General features: G+C 41.2%; 1 protein-coding gene across 1 annotated transcript in view; it reads right to left on the bottom strand.

Annotated features, from left to right (window-relative positions):
• Positions 1-13,776, bottom strand: part of espn (espin) — a 40,209-nt gene that overhangs the window by 4,806 nt on the left and 21,627 nt on the right. Inside the window, exons 9-11 of the mRNA XM_073470605.1 lie at positions 12,056-12,290; positions 7,190-7,329; positions 5,508-5,891 (exon numbers count right to left, since the gene is read on the bottom strand). Of these exons, the coding sequence (XP_073326706.1) occupies positions 5,508-5,891; positions 7,190-7,329; positions 12,056-12,290 (759 nt within the window). The remainder of the gene's footprint in view (positions 1-5,507; positions 5,892-7,189; positions 7,330-12,055; positions 12,291-13,776) is intronic.

The following is a 13,776-nucleotide window of genomic DNA, read 5'->3' as shown; positions in this document are numbered from 1 at the left end:
ACATAATTAAAAATCTATATATATGCCTTTAAGTTTACCAGCTGACTGCCCTCCCCTTTTGGGCTGTGAGTTGATCAAGATTCACTGTAACCTCCTTATGGCTCCTGTAAGCCACGGATAGCATGACAGCGGGTGGTGCTAAGAGGGTTATTTGAAGGTAATCTTGATGCTGCAGAGGAGACATAGAGAATAGTGTGGTTCTTCACTGCTATAAGCAGCGCAGCAAATGATTACACACTCAAGAGCTTGGTGTTTCACACTTTCACACTAGCTTTTTCATGGTATGTGCTGTATATCAGTGTGATCATGTAATATATAATAATTTTGCCTGATCTCTATTCAGATAAACCCAACAATTACGTTTCTATGAATTTGGAAAGAACTACTAAAATCATATAATCACAAAAATGTCAACAAACTTTATTTGTAACAGCAATGTAGAAACCAAATAATAAAGCAAATTCAAATTATGGAAAGTTCAAGGAAATCTCTCAAAAACACTCAAATTATAAATAGAGTACCAAAAAGACAGAACAGACTTTATGGAACAATTATAAACTCTTAATTTGATGTTTCATTAGATGATTATCGCTTTGTCAAGTGAATGATTTCATTTGCTGATTTAAAAAAAGGCAATTTTTGAGTTCTGAATGACTAATGAAACTGTAACACACTGAGCTGTTTCTCTAGGCCTTACCATTCCTGTTAATCTTTGTAATCTCTACTGAAATGCACACATTGTATATAGAAAATCATGAGGCCAAAGACATAAAGACAAGGGCCATTTGTATCCCACAAAGTAACCTTAAACCCTCGCAAACCCACTGGAGACCTAGTTTCCTTGCCTTTGATTTCAAACAACAAAGATCGCTTTAAATAATCACTGGGGTTATGTCAACATGAAATGCAATCTAGAAATCTTCAATATAAACAAAGCCCCTTATTACAAAGATGACCTAAACAAACACACTTCATGACTTTTATGGCAAATCTTTTCCTTTAAAACCTTGTTTTACTAGAAGTAGTGTACCATGGCAATCAATCACACAAGATTAAAAAATCTCTTGGTTCAACACAATTCAAACTGTCTGTAGCAAATCTGTGTCTTCTGACATCACAGGCTTTTTTTTCATCCACTCTGGGATATGCAGGTAAAGTCAGTCCAGCTAAGTGGATGCTCTTTGCTTTGCTGCAGTTAAGTCCCTTATGTGACATGGCCTAAAAGCTAACACACCAGATTAGTTTCCTTTCTCAGCATACTCCACTTTGCAGGTTAGTTTCCATGTCCCTGCTCTTTATGCATTTCCTCTTTGGTTGTACAGACGAACTGGGCTTGTAGTGGACCCTTAGTCCACAAAGCTGTTAGATATCAAAAAGCTCAGCTTCCTTTTCTTTCCAAAAAGCAAAGCTTCGATCAATGTATCTGATGATCTCCTCATTGCTGAACTCTTTTAGCTCATAGATCACTTTAATTGAGTTTTCATTATGTTCATCTCTGGGTGGAGGTTTGTCAACATGAGGTTCCTCTATGATTTTAACAGTGACTGGAGGAACATCTTTCACTGGATCTGGTCCTGAGCTTTCTGTTGTGCCCTGCAGCGTCTCAGCTTTTGCTGTTGCATTAGTGTGTTGCACAGTGTTTGTTGTCAGGCTTTGCATACGCTCCTGCTCTGAACTGGTACCATTTGGAACCACTGCCTTAGTTGATGACATTTGCTCACTTGCTTTTACATCCCCCTGAGCATTGGCCTCCTTCAAGTCCTTCTGGGTTTCCTGCTTCACACACTGGCCATTGTCAGATACACCACCCTTGGATGCAGCAGGTGATGAAGATGGAGAAACTTCTGATTGTGAAGTTGGTGGGGAAGTAGAATTTGGAAGTGGTGGTGCGGGATGGGTAGGTGGTGGAGGAGGTGGAGGATGAGAAGGTGGGGGAGGAGGTGACTCCTGAATTGGCATAAAGGACATTTCAGGAGACATGGAACGTAGAGAAGCTGTCATCATGCCTCCCCCATCAGTTGAGTCTCCAAAATACTTGAGTTTTATGTCTTCAAAACCATCTGCCCAATCTCGCTTCCCTTTCTCAATTTCCTCCATGACCTCTTTGTGAAACTGCCTTATTACCTCCCATTTATGGCTACCAAGACGGTCAAACATCTCGTAGCACAAGAGGTGACGGAATTTGCGCTCACTGCGAGACATGTCCATTTCCAGCAACTGGAAGTATCCAAGCATGAAGAGGTCAAGAGTTAGGCTTTCGTAGCTCACAGTTGACCCGTTGATATGTGGCAAGAAGTGCTCTGGCCAGTAGATCATCTGGGCACGACTCAGCCTGCGGATCTGGCGTGTGGGCACTTGACTCATAATCGTCCTCCAGTGGCCAATCAGATTCCCTACCACCTGCTTTGACTTCATGAAAAGGAGGAGCTTGTCGTCTTCGCTCTGCATCTCCTCACCAATCTGTGCACTAAACTGGTTATAGTCCTCCCAGCCTACGTCTAAATGATTTCCTCTCCTGCCAGTGTATTTAGTCCGATAAGATTCAGAGATAGTGTATTTCCGCCAGTGTTCAAGAAACAGGAAGACGATTCTCTCTTTCCTCATTTCAATGCACTCCTGGACGTAGCTAAGATCTGTCTGTACCTCCAAGCTTCTTGTTAGTTGATCATTATTTAAAATGGGGTCTGCCGAAAGAACCTGGTTGAACTGTTCAATGTTAGTTGGAGCCATTGCCTCAGAGGGCACATATGTCTTAGGTGCGTGAGATGCTATGATAACTGGCTCTTCAACAAGTGGTAAGACCGATTCCTCCACTGGAGGTAAATCTCCATTGGTATGTGGCTGAACAACCTCAGCAGGGGGACGGGGGACATCATCCTCACGAATTGTCTCTGGACGATAACTGGACTCACTTACCACAGGGAGAGACCTCTTGCGTTTGTACACCCTATTTGCTTTGTCATCTGCAGACTGCGACTGATTCTGAATTTCATAGTTGGCCTTGAGGTTCTTCACTGAAACTCCACACTGCTTTATCTCCTTCTCCACATCCTCTCTTGTGGAGAAGGACTGAGACCGTCCAATAAATCCAGTGCCAACTGATCCTGCTGGCTCAGACTGACATGTGCTCACGTTACTTGCCTCTTCTTGAGAATATCCAGGACATATAAGATCCAAGATGTCTATCTCTTTTCCCCCTAAGGTGGCAAGAAGAATGGCCATACTCTTGAGCAGGGTAGAAATCTTATTGCACCAGGCTGGAAGATCTTCAGCTTGGCCATGCACTTGCTTTGGATTGACTGAGAAGTGCCCTTGACTGAGGGCGGCAGAAACTGGTAGGAGCTGGTGAAGCTGCCGCTCCAGTTCTTCCAGCTCCTTCTCGACTTCTGAGACCTTGTGCATGACCTGCAGGTTCTCAATTTGCTTCTCAATACGGGTTAGGTCATCCTCTGTCATCAGTTCCCCAAATGGGCCCAAAATGGCATTGTGGACGTGGGAGTAGTGCCATTCCTGAGGCTGGTAGTGCCCGCTTGCCACAAACTAAATCAGAGGTCAAAAGAGACCAAAAGACAAGAAGAAAGGGAAGGAGGGGGGGTTCCTTGAGCTGGAAGTTCCTTGTGTGAACACACTCTTCAACGCAAATCCATCTCGACACACAGGATTTACATGGATTTAGTGGTGCAATGGCACTGCCTCATTACAAACAAAGAACTTTCTACTTCAATTTTGAGTCAAAGAGATCACAGAAAGCTTTGTCATCTTGAATTAATTGGTAAACTATACTGTAAATCTACTTATTTGTATTTTTTAGGCACTTGACACTGCAATACAATTGTATTTGCTCAATCCCTCTTTGCAGTTTCTCTCCACCATTTTTATGAGTTATTTTTTATGTTCTTGGTTAGTTTAAAGAGGAACTACAAAAATGCTGAGAATTCTGTTTTTACTGAAATCCAGCTGTTGTAACAAGGCAATGTCTGCAATGTTACACTGTTGGGTACTGGCACCAGTGCAACAGACAGACACACTTCAGTCCACACCCACAGTGATAGGAAACCACACTGGGTGTGGTTTGTAGTGCAACAGAGTTGAAACTGTCAGCCCAAAAAGGTCAGTGCAACAAAGGATTTTTCTAATTAAGTGACTTGGTGTGGAGTTACTCTTAACGTATCATGACACACATTTTATTGGCAACATTTTGCATGTTATTGTGTTAAGTGATTTATAAATGTAGTTAATTTTTTCTTTTATTTAATATTTTTGTCATTACTGGTTGACCTGTAGTGTGAATGGGCCCGGCATCACACCACTGAATCAGCATGTAAAAACTTGGAGCTTCAAAACTCCATCATCAAACACCAGCCCACACTTTGCATCCATTAGTCAAGTGTGTTAATGTTGTGATGGGCAATGTAGCCAAGTATTCAATTCACTGCACCCCAAAAGTCTCTTGCTATTAATGAAGACTATGAATATGAGAAAAGAAACATGCACAGAGATGAATTAAGAAACAAAGAAATAATTTAAAAATGAGAGCTAGCTAGGTCCAATACTGTTTCATGCAATTACTAATAAGGTATCTTTCACTGTGTTATTTTCAGAGGAAACTTTCTCACTAAAAAACGTTATGATCAGCCTAGTTTTCTGTTTAGACCTGACAGCCAGTTAGACATTCTCATGACACCACTGCACCTCAACAAATATACAAAACACGACATGTGAGTGTCACTTTGGAAAGAAATTTCTACCTGCTGGATCATTTAAGAGTATAAGATTGCAATCCTTGATAGCAATAAATTATTAATCAGCCAACTTTAATCAATCAAATCACATATTGCATAGAGTCCTTCTTGTATTACACAGGACTAACAAGTGTTCCGCTTGCTACAGGATGAATTACTTATTGATACCTTTTCTAAATACACATAATATTACGACAGACTGCAGTGACTATTCATCAAGCGACGAACCAAGAGGTCAGGATGTCATTGACTCTAAAGCCAGATAGTCAAATTTAGAAATAAAAGTTGTTTGCGAAACAAGTTCGATGTGCTAACTAAAACCTGAATAACTTTGGTTGTGGCATTTGTTCTGAAGATAATTATAAAGGCAATTAAAGTAATCAAGTCCCTAAGGCAGCTTGTTTGACAGAATGTCTCTCCTTCAAATATCACGGCACCATAAACATAGATGCAAAAATTAACTTGTGAACTTGTAGCCTTGACTCCAATTGGATGTTTCACCTTCATCTAACTGTTGGAAAAGCCAAAAAGAGAGCAAAACGTATGTCGTGCATGAATACTAAAAATACATTTATACATCCATCACAAAAAATCCACACTCAAATCCAAGCAGCAGCTATCCCCTTTGTGTTGTCAATAATTTGAAACTGAAGCCATATATCGTCATGGCGACAGAGCATTTTAAATTTACGGGATCACAAATGGGATAGCTAAGACACAACAAAAACTCTGGACCTTTCTACAGTCTTGCAACATCTTGCCTACCTTGCGCTTGTGCTCGTCCTCCTCTTGCATCTTGACCTGAAGCTTTCGCACCATCACCTGCCTCTTCCATTCAGGGATCGCTTTCCCCTGTTCGTCATGAGTGGGCACTAGAGCCTCCACATCTGCGAGGGACATCTTCCGCCCTGAATCTGCTCCTCCTGTGCCGCCACCATTGTTCCCATTGATCACAGAGTTGGAGGACAGTTGCTCGTTGCTCGCAGAGCTTGACATGGTCCTGGTGGAACCTGAGCCAGTTGGACTGGGGCTGGGACTAGGGGTGGTGGGTGGGGAGGTGACAGGAGGGGACGCATTGGATGGTGGAGGGGATGATGGCTTTGGGGGTGGGCTAGATGTGCGCGTGTCTGGTGGAGATGCAGTGTTTCCCTGGAGAAAATAAAGACACAAATGGACAGGAGAACAAAGGCCATGACAAAACTGATCTTTTTTAACCAGTAACCGCTATTCCTGAGGAAAATGTGTGTGTCACAGGATGGTGAGATTTCTTCCAGATTCTGACACATTCTTCTAGTTAGCCTTTCTTTGCAGTACTGTAGCTTTACAGTAGCTTAAGTTTAACTTGTACAGTGTTTGATAAGGGACCAATGCCAACATCATAGACTGACACACTGTTACAATGTAATGTGGTATTTATATCAGAAACAGGACAAATCAGTATTTCAGGCTGTGTTATTCTTTGTGAAATTATATATTAGAATTAGAAATTGAAATAGAAATACTCTCACTGGTTCTATCAGTTACAGTACTTTCCATGACTATTTTCCATGAATTGGCTGATGTATCCATCAAGGTCAGAGACACTGATACTTGGAATGACATTACAAGTGTCTCACTGGATAATCGCTCCTTTAACATTTTGCTTGATTTTTCTTTTTCCTTGATTGATTTAAAGGGTAATTCCAGTATTTTTAAACTTTGGCCATATTTTTACATATTTTGGTGTCTAAATGACTAATAGGTTTGAAATTGGAATGTATTGAAATTGGTCCAGTAGATTACCTAAACCCCAAAACGGGCTGCAATGGCTGCAACATAATCCTGCGGCAGGCAACTGCACTGGGCATAGTACGTCCACGTAAACTGCTTCTTTTTGCTTAAAAAAGGCAAAAGAAGCAGCTTCTTATGTGAACTTTCTTATTGTGTAACTTTGGTGTTCTGACACACAATAACACAAACAAACCAAACGAGACAGTGGAATATCAGCAGCTCCCATAATCTGTGAGGTAACATTACTGTGTAATGGTACAATGGAGTCTGGTGGCTTTAAAGAAAACCATAAAATGGCTGTTTCTGGTTAAACAAAAAGTATCTCACTCTTTAACAAAAAGGTCTGTCTCTGTAGGGATACTTTTCATAATGATGTCAGACACTTTGAATAACAGTCTTAGCCTGTCAGTGGCAAAAACAAGCACTTTTAGTGGACGTAATTTGATGGGTGCAGTTGCCCCCAAGGATTACATTGCAGGCACTGCAGCTCTACTGGACCGATTCCAAGTTTTGCACCTATTAGTCATTTAGACGCCAAAATATGTAGGATTATTAAGACCAAGAGGCACAAGTAATTGCAAAATTTGCGGCTGAATTTCTAAAATTAGCACTTCTGTATTCTTCAGTGTCTGCTATGTAAATGTATCATAGGCACTGGAGGAAGGCTGTGAACCTACATTGTTGGGTCCGCCGCTGGAAAACACGGTGGTGTAGCCTTTACTGTGAGGTGTGGGCTTGAGGCTCTTCCCTGCTTTGATCTCTGCCAGCAGCTCCGAGTTGTCGCCAGTGGGGGACATCATGTTGAAAGATTTTGTGCCTGCAGACAAAAGGATGCAGCAGAAAAGTGAAACCGGGTCGAAGGAAAGACAGAATAGAGGGAGAGGGAAACAGAGAGAGTGAGAGAGATACACTGAAGAGGAGGGAGCGAGAGAAGGGTTGGGTGGCATTTCAGTGTTAAATATTTCATCCCATCAGGCAGGTAACAATGCTGACCTGGAGAATGCTGGACAGTGATGAGTGGTCATTATGGTCTACTGAGCCTCACTGTCTCTCATTGATAAGCACGATACATTTCTTTTTAGATTTAAGTACTTCAGCTTTCTAACTAGTGGGGTTCAGGTTTTGTCTCACTGACTTGACACAATTTGGATTAAACAAATGGCTTCCCAGCTACCAAACTCTGTTGATTACATTTCAAAGTAGATGCAAATAAACCAATGAGATTTCAGCACATTAGGCAACAGTTGCAGTGAGCCGGGATTAGGGGAGGAGCAATTCAAAATTATTTCACTACAGTGCACCCAAAGAGAGGAGGCACACAACCTCTTTCACAGTGTCACCTGATGTATACACAGCTAAGCTTCTGCTGAACTTTTTACTTGTCTGTGGTAAAATATATACATTCATGGAGTCTAATCTGCTTAAAGTGAACAATGATACAACTTCAGAAAAAAGATTTCAACTACGACCTCTAATTTTAATGCTATTAGAGAGGAACATGGTTTTCACTTTTAAAGGTCAAACAAAATGAAAGAAATTTGGATTGTCAATCAGGCAATGTCAAAGTAGTGCTTACATGTAAGGCCACACTTAAATTAAATTATACAGTGTTTTTCACAGCATCCGCATTTCAAAATGGTAACATTTACACATGAATAACCAAAATACAAATGTATTCAAACAGCAAATGTCCGTGCTAAAGGACCAAAATGGCTGGAAAAGTCCAAACATCCAGACATGAAAAAGTAACTATTATAGCAGCTACACATATATATTAAACAACATTTAAACTTAACATATTTTGGCCTGAAGACACCAAGAACCAACAGCTACCTCACCTGTTTTAGTGAATGTAAACCTCCAATGAATAAATATCCTCAGTCCCTCATTGATCCCTCATTTCTACTTGGGGAATGGAAAAAAAAAAGTCCTCCCGTAAAAATGTTCCCTGTTGAGTCGACCACAATGGTCTAGCTGGACACAAAGCCTCGCTAGCCTGCCACCCCTCCTCACTCTCACTTGCTCTCCCTCTCTCTGTCCCTCTCTCTCTTCGGGAGGAGAGAGCAGCTTTCTATTAAAGACCCATCATCACAGTCGGGGGAAATCTAAGGGAATCACCAGTAACTGGAAGTGACAGCGAGCCATTGGCAAGCCAGCCAGGAATTAACACACACACGCACACACACACACACACACACACACACACACACACACACACACACACACACACACACACACACACACACACACACACACAGAGTCACCCTTCAATCCCCAGCTTGTTAGTCCGCCCTACCGGACCAATACATGACCATACACGAATTCATGACAAGCATTCAGTCTCACCTTTTATTCACTAGATTAAAGAGACTGACAACCCCCGAGCTTTATACAATGTGCAATCATACACACTCAAACTGTAGCCTGTGAAAAGTTTATGGATAGCAGGAAAAAGGAAACTGAACCATGACACGCTTTTACGACAACATGCAGGTCTTTAAACTTACGGTCAACAGATTACATTATTCAATAAATCTAAATTGCCAGGTGCAATAAGTTCTTATAAAAAATACTCTTACTTAAATGAAAGGGGATCAATCACAAAAATATGAGTTCTATTGTATCTTTGGCAATATACACAGCCTACCTTCACCCATTGATCCCCTGACAAATTTTCATTGCAGAGCTCCACAGCGAGATCCGTTTAAAGGCTAAAAAGCTAGTGTACTCATATCTGTTTCAATACACCTTCGTATTCATGCGTTTTTGAGTCAAAGGTTGTGTGTTTGTGTGAGTTATTGTTTAGGCAATGGGTGTGGACAGCAGGTCTGCTAGTGAGTGTAAAGGAGGGTGGAGCTGTGACAGGTAGAGAACATTTGACAAATAGTTTTCTGCTCCGTGTTGGATATTCAAGAACCTCTGCATCTGTTTGATAACTGCTCTGTGTGCTGTAATATAAAAAGTAGGATCCTCTCCATCCTGTTAATCAGTAGAAAACAATAAGGAACTTCTGTCTACAGCCACCTGGTTTGTAGCCGTCGTCACAATGAGCATCTGAGCTGTAAACTCAACTCTAGCTCTCAGATGTGTTGGTGGCTTTTAATTTTATGGCCACCAAACTGCCTGTTTACTACCTGATTGACGCTTTGGAACGAATCATGTCGTTAGTGAGCACACGCTGCTCCTTAGCACTTCTGTTGAAGATACGTCCTGTACAGTAAAGAAAGTCTTATCTTCTTCCTCCTGTTCATCAATAGAAAACAACAGAGAACTTAAAACCATCTGCATTGTTGCAGCAACATTTCAATCAGCCACCTGGTTTGTGGCCGTCATCTCAACAAGCATCTGAGCTGTAAACTCATCATGAGCTCTCAGATGTGTTGATGGCTTTTAATTTTATGACCACCTCACTGTCCGTTTATTGCCTGATTAACGCTGAAGCACAAATCATGCCATTAGCGAACACACACTAGTCTTTAGCTTTAAGTATTCTATTGCTATCCTACCATTAGGAAGCAGGTCGGGCATGAATAGCTGAGACAGTTGGATATTTGGTGAACAAAGCATAAAGATAAAATACGTAGATTGTAAAAAGGTGCCTAAATTAAGCAATTAATAGTTTACAGCTTTATTGAAGTTGGTGTTTATTGCTGGTTTATACAAAAAAAACTGTACTGTATATTGTCCTGAGCTGCTTGTCAGTAGTAACACAAAGCTGAAGCCAAATACTGTAATTGATCCTTCACTTAAACCTTTGTTTGCGATAATGAGCTTCCTCATCAGCTTCTTAACAGAAAATCTGTTTGAAACTAGCCAATCTTGTTTTTATTGTCTGTACACTATGTGTCTGTTTTATTAAATATAAAATCCTGTCATGAGAAAAATAGTTTGGTGCAATTAATTTTCTTTATAATTTCCTTTTATTAAAACATGCTGTTGAGTTTAGAGTATATTCTCCAACCAGAGTACAGGTGAAAAGTATTTCAGTCTGTGGTGCACTGGAAAGACTCTCTACTGCAACGATCAATTCTTAATATATATTAAAATGTAAGAAAATAAACAGAGCATTAAGGCTTGTGCAAGAACACTAGCAAGTTCACTTGATGACTACAGCTACTTTCTGTAAGTGCTGCTCTTTTGTCTGTGTAGCCATGGTAGATATCAGCCCATCTACACATTTCTACCATTTAATCTGAACAAAGGGCTTTTTCTCCTGTTAGAAATAAAATGCATCACTTCTTTTAAAATAGATGTGATGTGAGTGACAGACACAACATATATTATGCTTCAGACTCTACATTATGGGTTTAAAATAGTATTATTAAGGCCTACTGCGAATCCCAAATTAGATTTGTGTAACAGCTGTTTCACAGTCTGTACTTACTCTTCATTTGTTTCGGCGCCCCTCCCTCTGTCTGAGTGGCAGACAAATTCCCACCTTGACAGAGCAGCAGTGAGGACAGACCATGGCAGGCAGAAAGAGGAACAAAACCACAAAAAAAACCAAACGGGAGAGAAACAGGGGGAGATGGAGCAGGTGAAAGAAGGAACATGTAAACAGATATGTACATTAAGGGGTTAATGGGGAGAGATCGGGCAATACTAGCAGACAGAACATTTTGGGCTTGACAATCCTGAGAATTAAGACTAGAACAGCATCAAAATAATATTTTTAATCTTTACCTAAAGGGGAAAAGGTTGCTCTTTATGTTACTGCTTGATGTCTGAACACCTTTTGCATGCCCAGCCATCTTGGATCCCTATTTGACCTGACAGGCCCAAGGTTTCTCACATTTACCCAATTTTTGATAAACAATAATAACTTTGGGACGTTTATCTTTATGTTTTATAATGAATTTCTTAACTTTGTCTTGTGGTTGCATTATGATTATCTAGAAGTCCTTTGAGACATGGCTGTGAGAAATTGCAATAATACTAAGTTAAACTTAAACGTCCTTAAACTTTAACGGGGATCACGCATTTTATTGGGCATAATCAAATTTAACAACATTTACATTTTCAAAGCCTGATGGGTGATATTCTAGGACTTAGATCATGTATTTTAGATAAAAACATTACATTGGTCAAACCCCACAATGAAGACTTTTTTCCCAAACCTACCATTTTCTTGCATTTTCAAGACTCACAACATTACACGAAAGTTAAAATTTTGTTGTGACTAGAACACGCTCACTGTCAGGCAGGAGCATCCAGGGCAGCACGGGGCACTCAAGGAAATGGCTGAACACTAAACCGGTTCTCAGGGTAATGGTAGCCCTCCATCATTAATTTATAATCTGTTATTTAGGATGCAAGGGTCAGACTCAACTCATCTATACCCAGTGAGATTACACTGTGGCCATTAATACGAGGGGCTCTGCTTCTAGCTGTAACTGTACATGATTTCACCACAAAAAAAATGTGCTCCCTTTTTCTTTTTCAGGAACTTTTAAGAGAAGTTGAGTGCCAGAAAAAAGAAGGAAATTAAGGGAAACAACAAATTGAAAGGATGGAGAAAGAAAAGAAAGTTAAGTGACACTCACTTCCGGATGAGGAAGAAGGGCGTCGCTGGTTGGTGGAGCTGCAACTGGCAGAGTGATTCTGGGTGGCTGGCGTCTCCGGGGGCAGTGGAGGAGGCGGAGGGGGTGTTGGCGTCGGGTTGCTTGGCGGAAGAGGGGGCGGAGGTGGAGGAGGTGGGGGAGGGATCGATTCGTCTGTGGTGCCATTCTCCGAGCTGTGGGCGGGGTTTTCGGTAGGCTCCTCCAATAACACGGAGCCCTGGTCAGAGAAGAATTGATCAGTCATATTTCATACCCATTAGCTTGTCTTAGTCAGCCTGGCAGGGTTTCTCCTAGTGTCCACACTGCTGTAGGGCCAATATTTAGTCACTGATAACGGGGATGTGACAGGTGGCCCATGAAATAAAATTGTCCACTTGAACGCTCATGATTAAAGTGCCAAAGATTTCCTTCTAATCAGGAGGATTTTTGCCTCCCATTTGCCAGCTGGATATCCTAAAAACATGCAGATATAATGGCAACAAAAATAAAAAATAAACTCAAAAAATAATTTACACTTCTATTCCTTCAAAATACAGTTATGGAGTCGTGAAAAAACAATCTCAAAACAACATATTTATTTATTGAAAATAAGTAAACATGAAACAGTGACAGTGAATTTGTTTCCCTCCTTGCACTGGCATGCCTGTCAGAACTCCCGCTGGGCTGAGTGAGCAGTAAATTCTTGCACAGAGACTGTCGACAGTGACAGATGTACGCAGCCTTATTAGATGTGTCCTCCCTCTGCTTCCTGCCGTATTTAATCAACTCATAAAGACATAATACCCCATTGCTAATAACAGAGCTAATATGACCTAATCTCTAGGGGGAACTCTGAGGGAAAACAGTGGGAAGAAACCATCTGCCACTGCAAGTGATAGTGATTTAACCCCCCCTCACCCAGCCGCACGTGTCTGACACGCTCTGAAAGCGTGCCATAACTCTGCTGGAGGCAAATTAATGGACCATGACATTTAACTCGACCCCACCCCTCCTTTATTCTTCCGACGCGTGCTCATCATTGTTGCCCCCCTTTACTTTTCAAACCCCCCAGAGAGTTGGGGGGGGGATGTGTCCAGATGGGTCTTGGCAGCACGTGCCGTTGCTCCCGTTGATTAGCCGGTCCATCTGCTAGGGTGCCTCTGAGACCAGGAGGGGCCCCACTGAGGCCTTAATTGGATCAATGCGGATTGTACTCCGTATCACCCAGAACACCCCTTGTCCTGATACCCATGAGATTAGAAAGAACACCTCCCCAGGGACAGTGATGAGAGTCTAACAGACTGTATTCATTTAGCTGCCTGTGGAGGTATGTGGCAGCAAACAGGTAGTTTAACCAATAATCTTACGGAGCACATGCCGAAATAAATTTTGCTTAGTAAATACTTTTAGGGCACAAACAATGTCAGGAACATTTTATCTTGTAATGTAGCATCTCAAAGGTTTACTCACAATCTACCCAGAGTCAGTAACCTAGATACTAAAGTCTTAATAAAATACTGAGAACTTAAGACATTACAGAGATTGTTTATTTCATGTGGGGCAAAAATGAATAAGAAGATTCTTCCATATCATCAGAGCCTTTTTTTGTTGTCTTTTTGAGCTTTTTGAGCCACAGCAAAGTAGCACCAGAGTCAGCAGAAGCCTTATTAAAATGTTTAAATTACAATCAAATATCATTTTCATCTACAGGACAAATAAGAAGT

Source organism: Pagrus major, chromosome 7, assembly GCF_040436345.1.
Source record: "Pagrus major chromosome 7, Pma_NU_1.0".
Classification (NCBI taxonomy): Eukaryota; Metazoa; Chordata; class Actinopteri; order Spariformes; family Sparidae; genus Pagrus; species Pagrus major.
The sequence above is the reverse complement of the archived record's forward strand: the minus strand, read 5'-3'. Positions and strand labels throughout refer to the sequence as shown.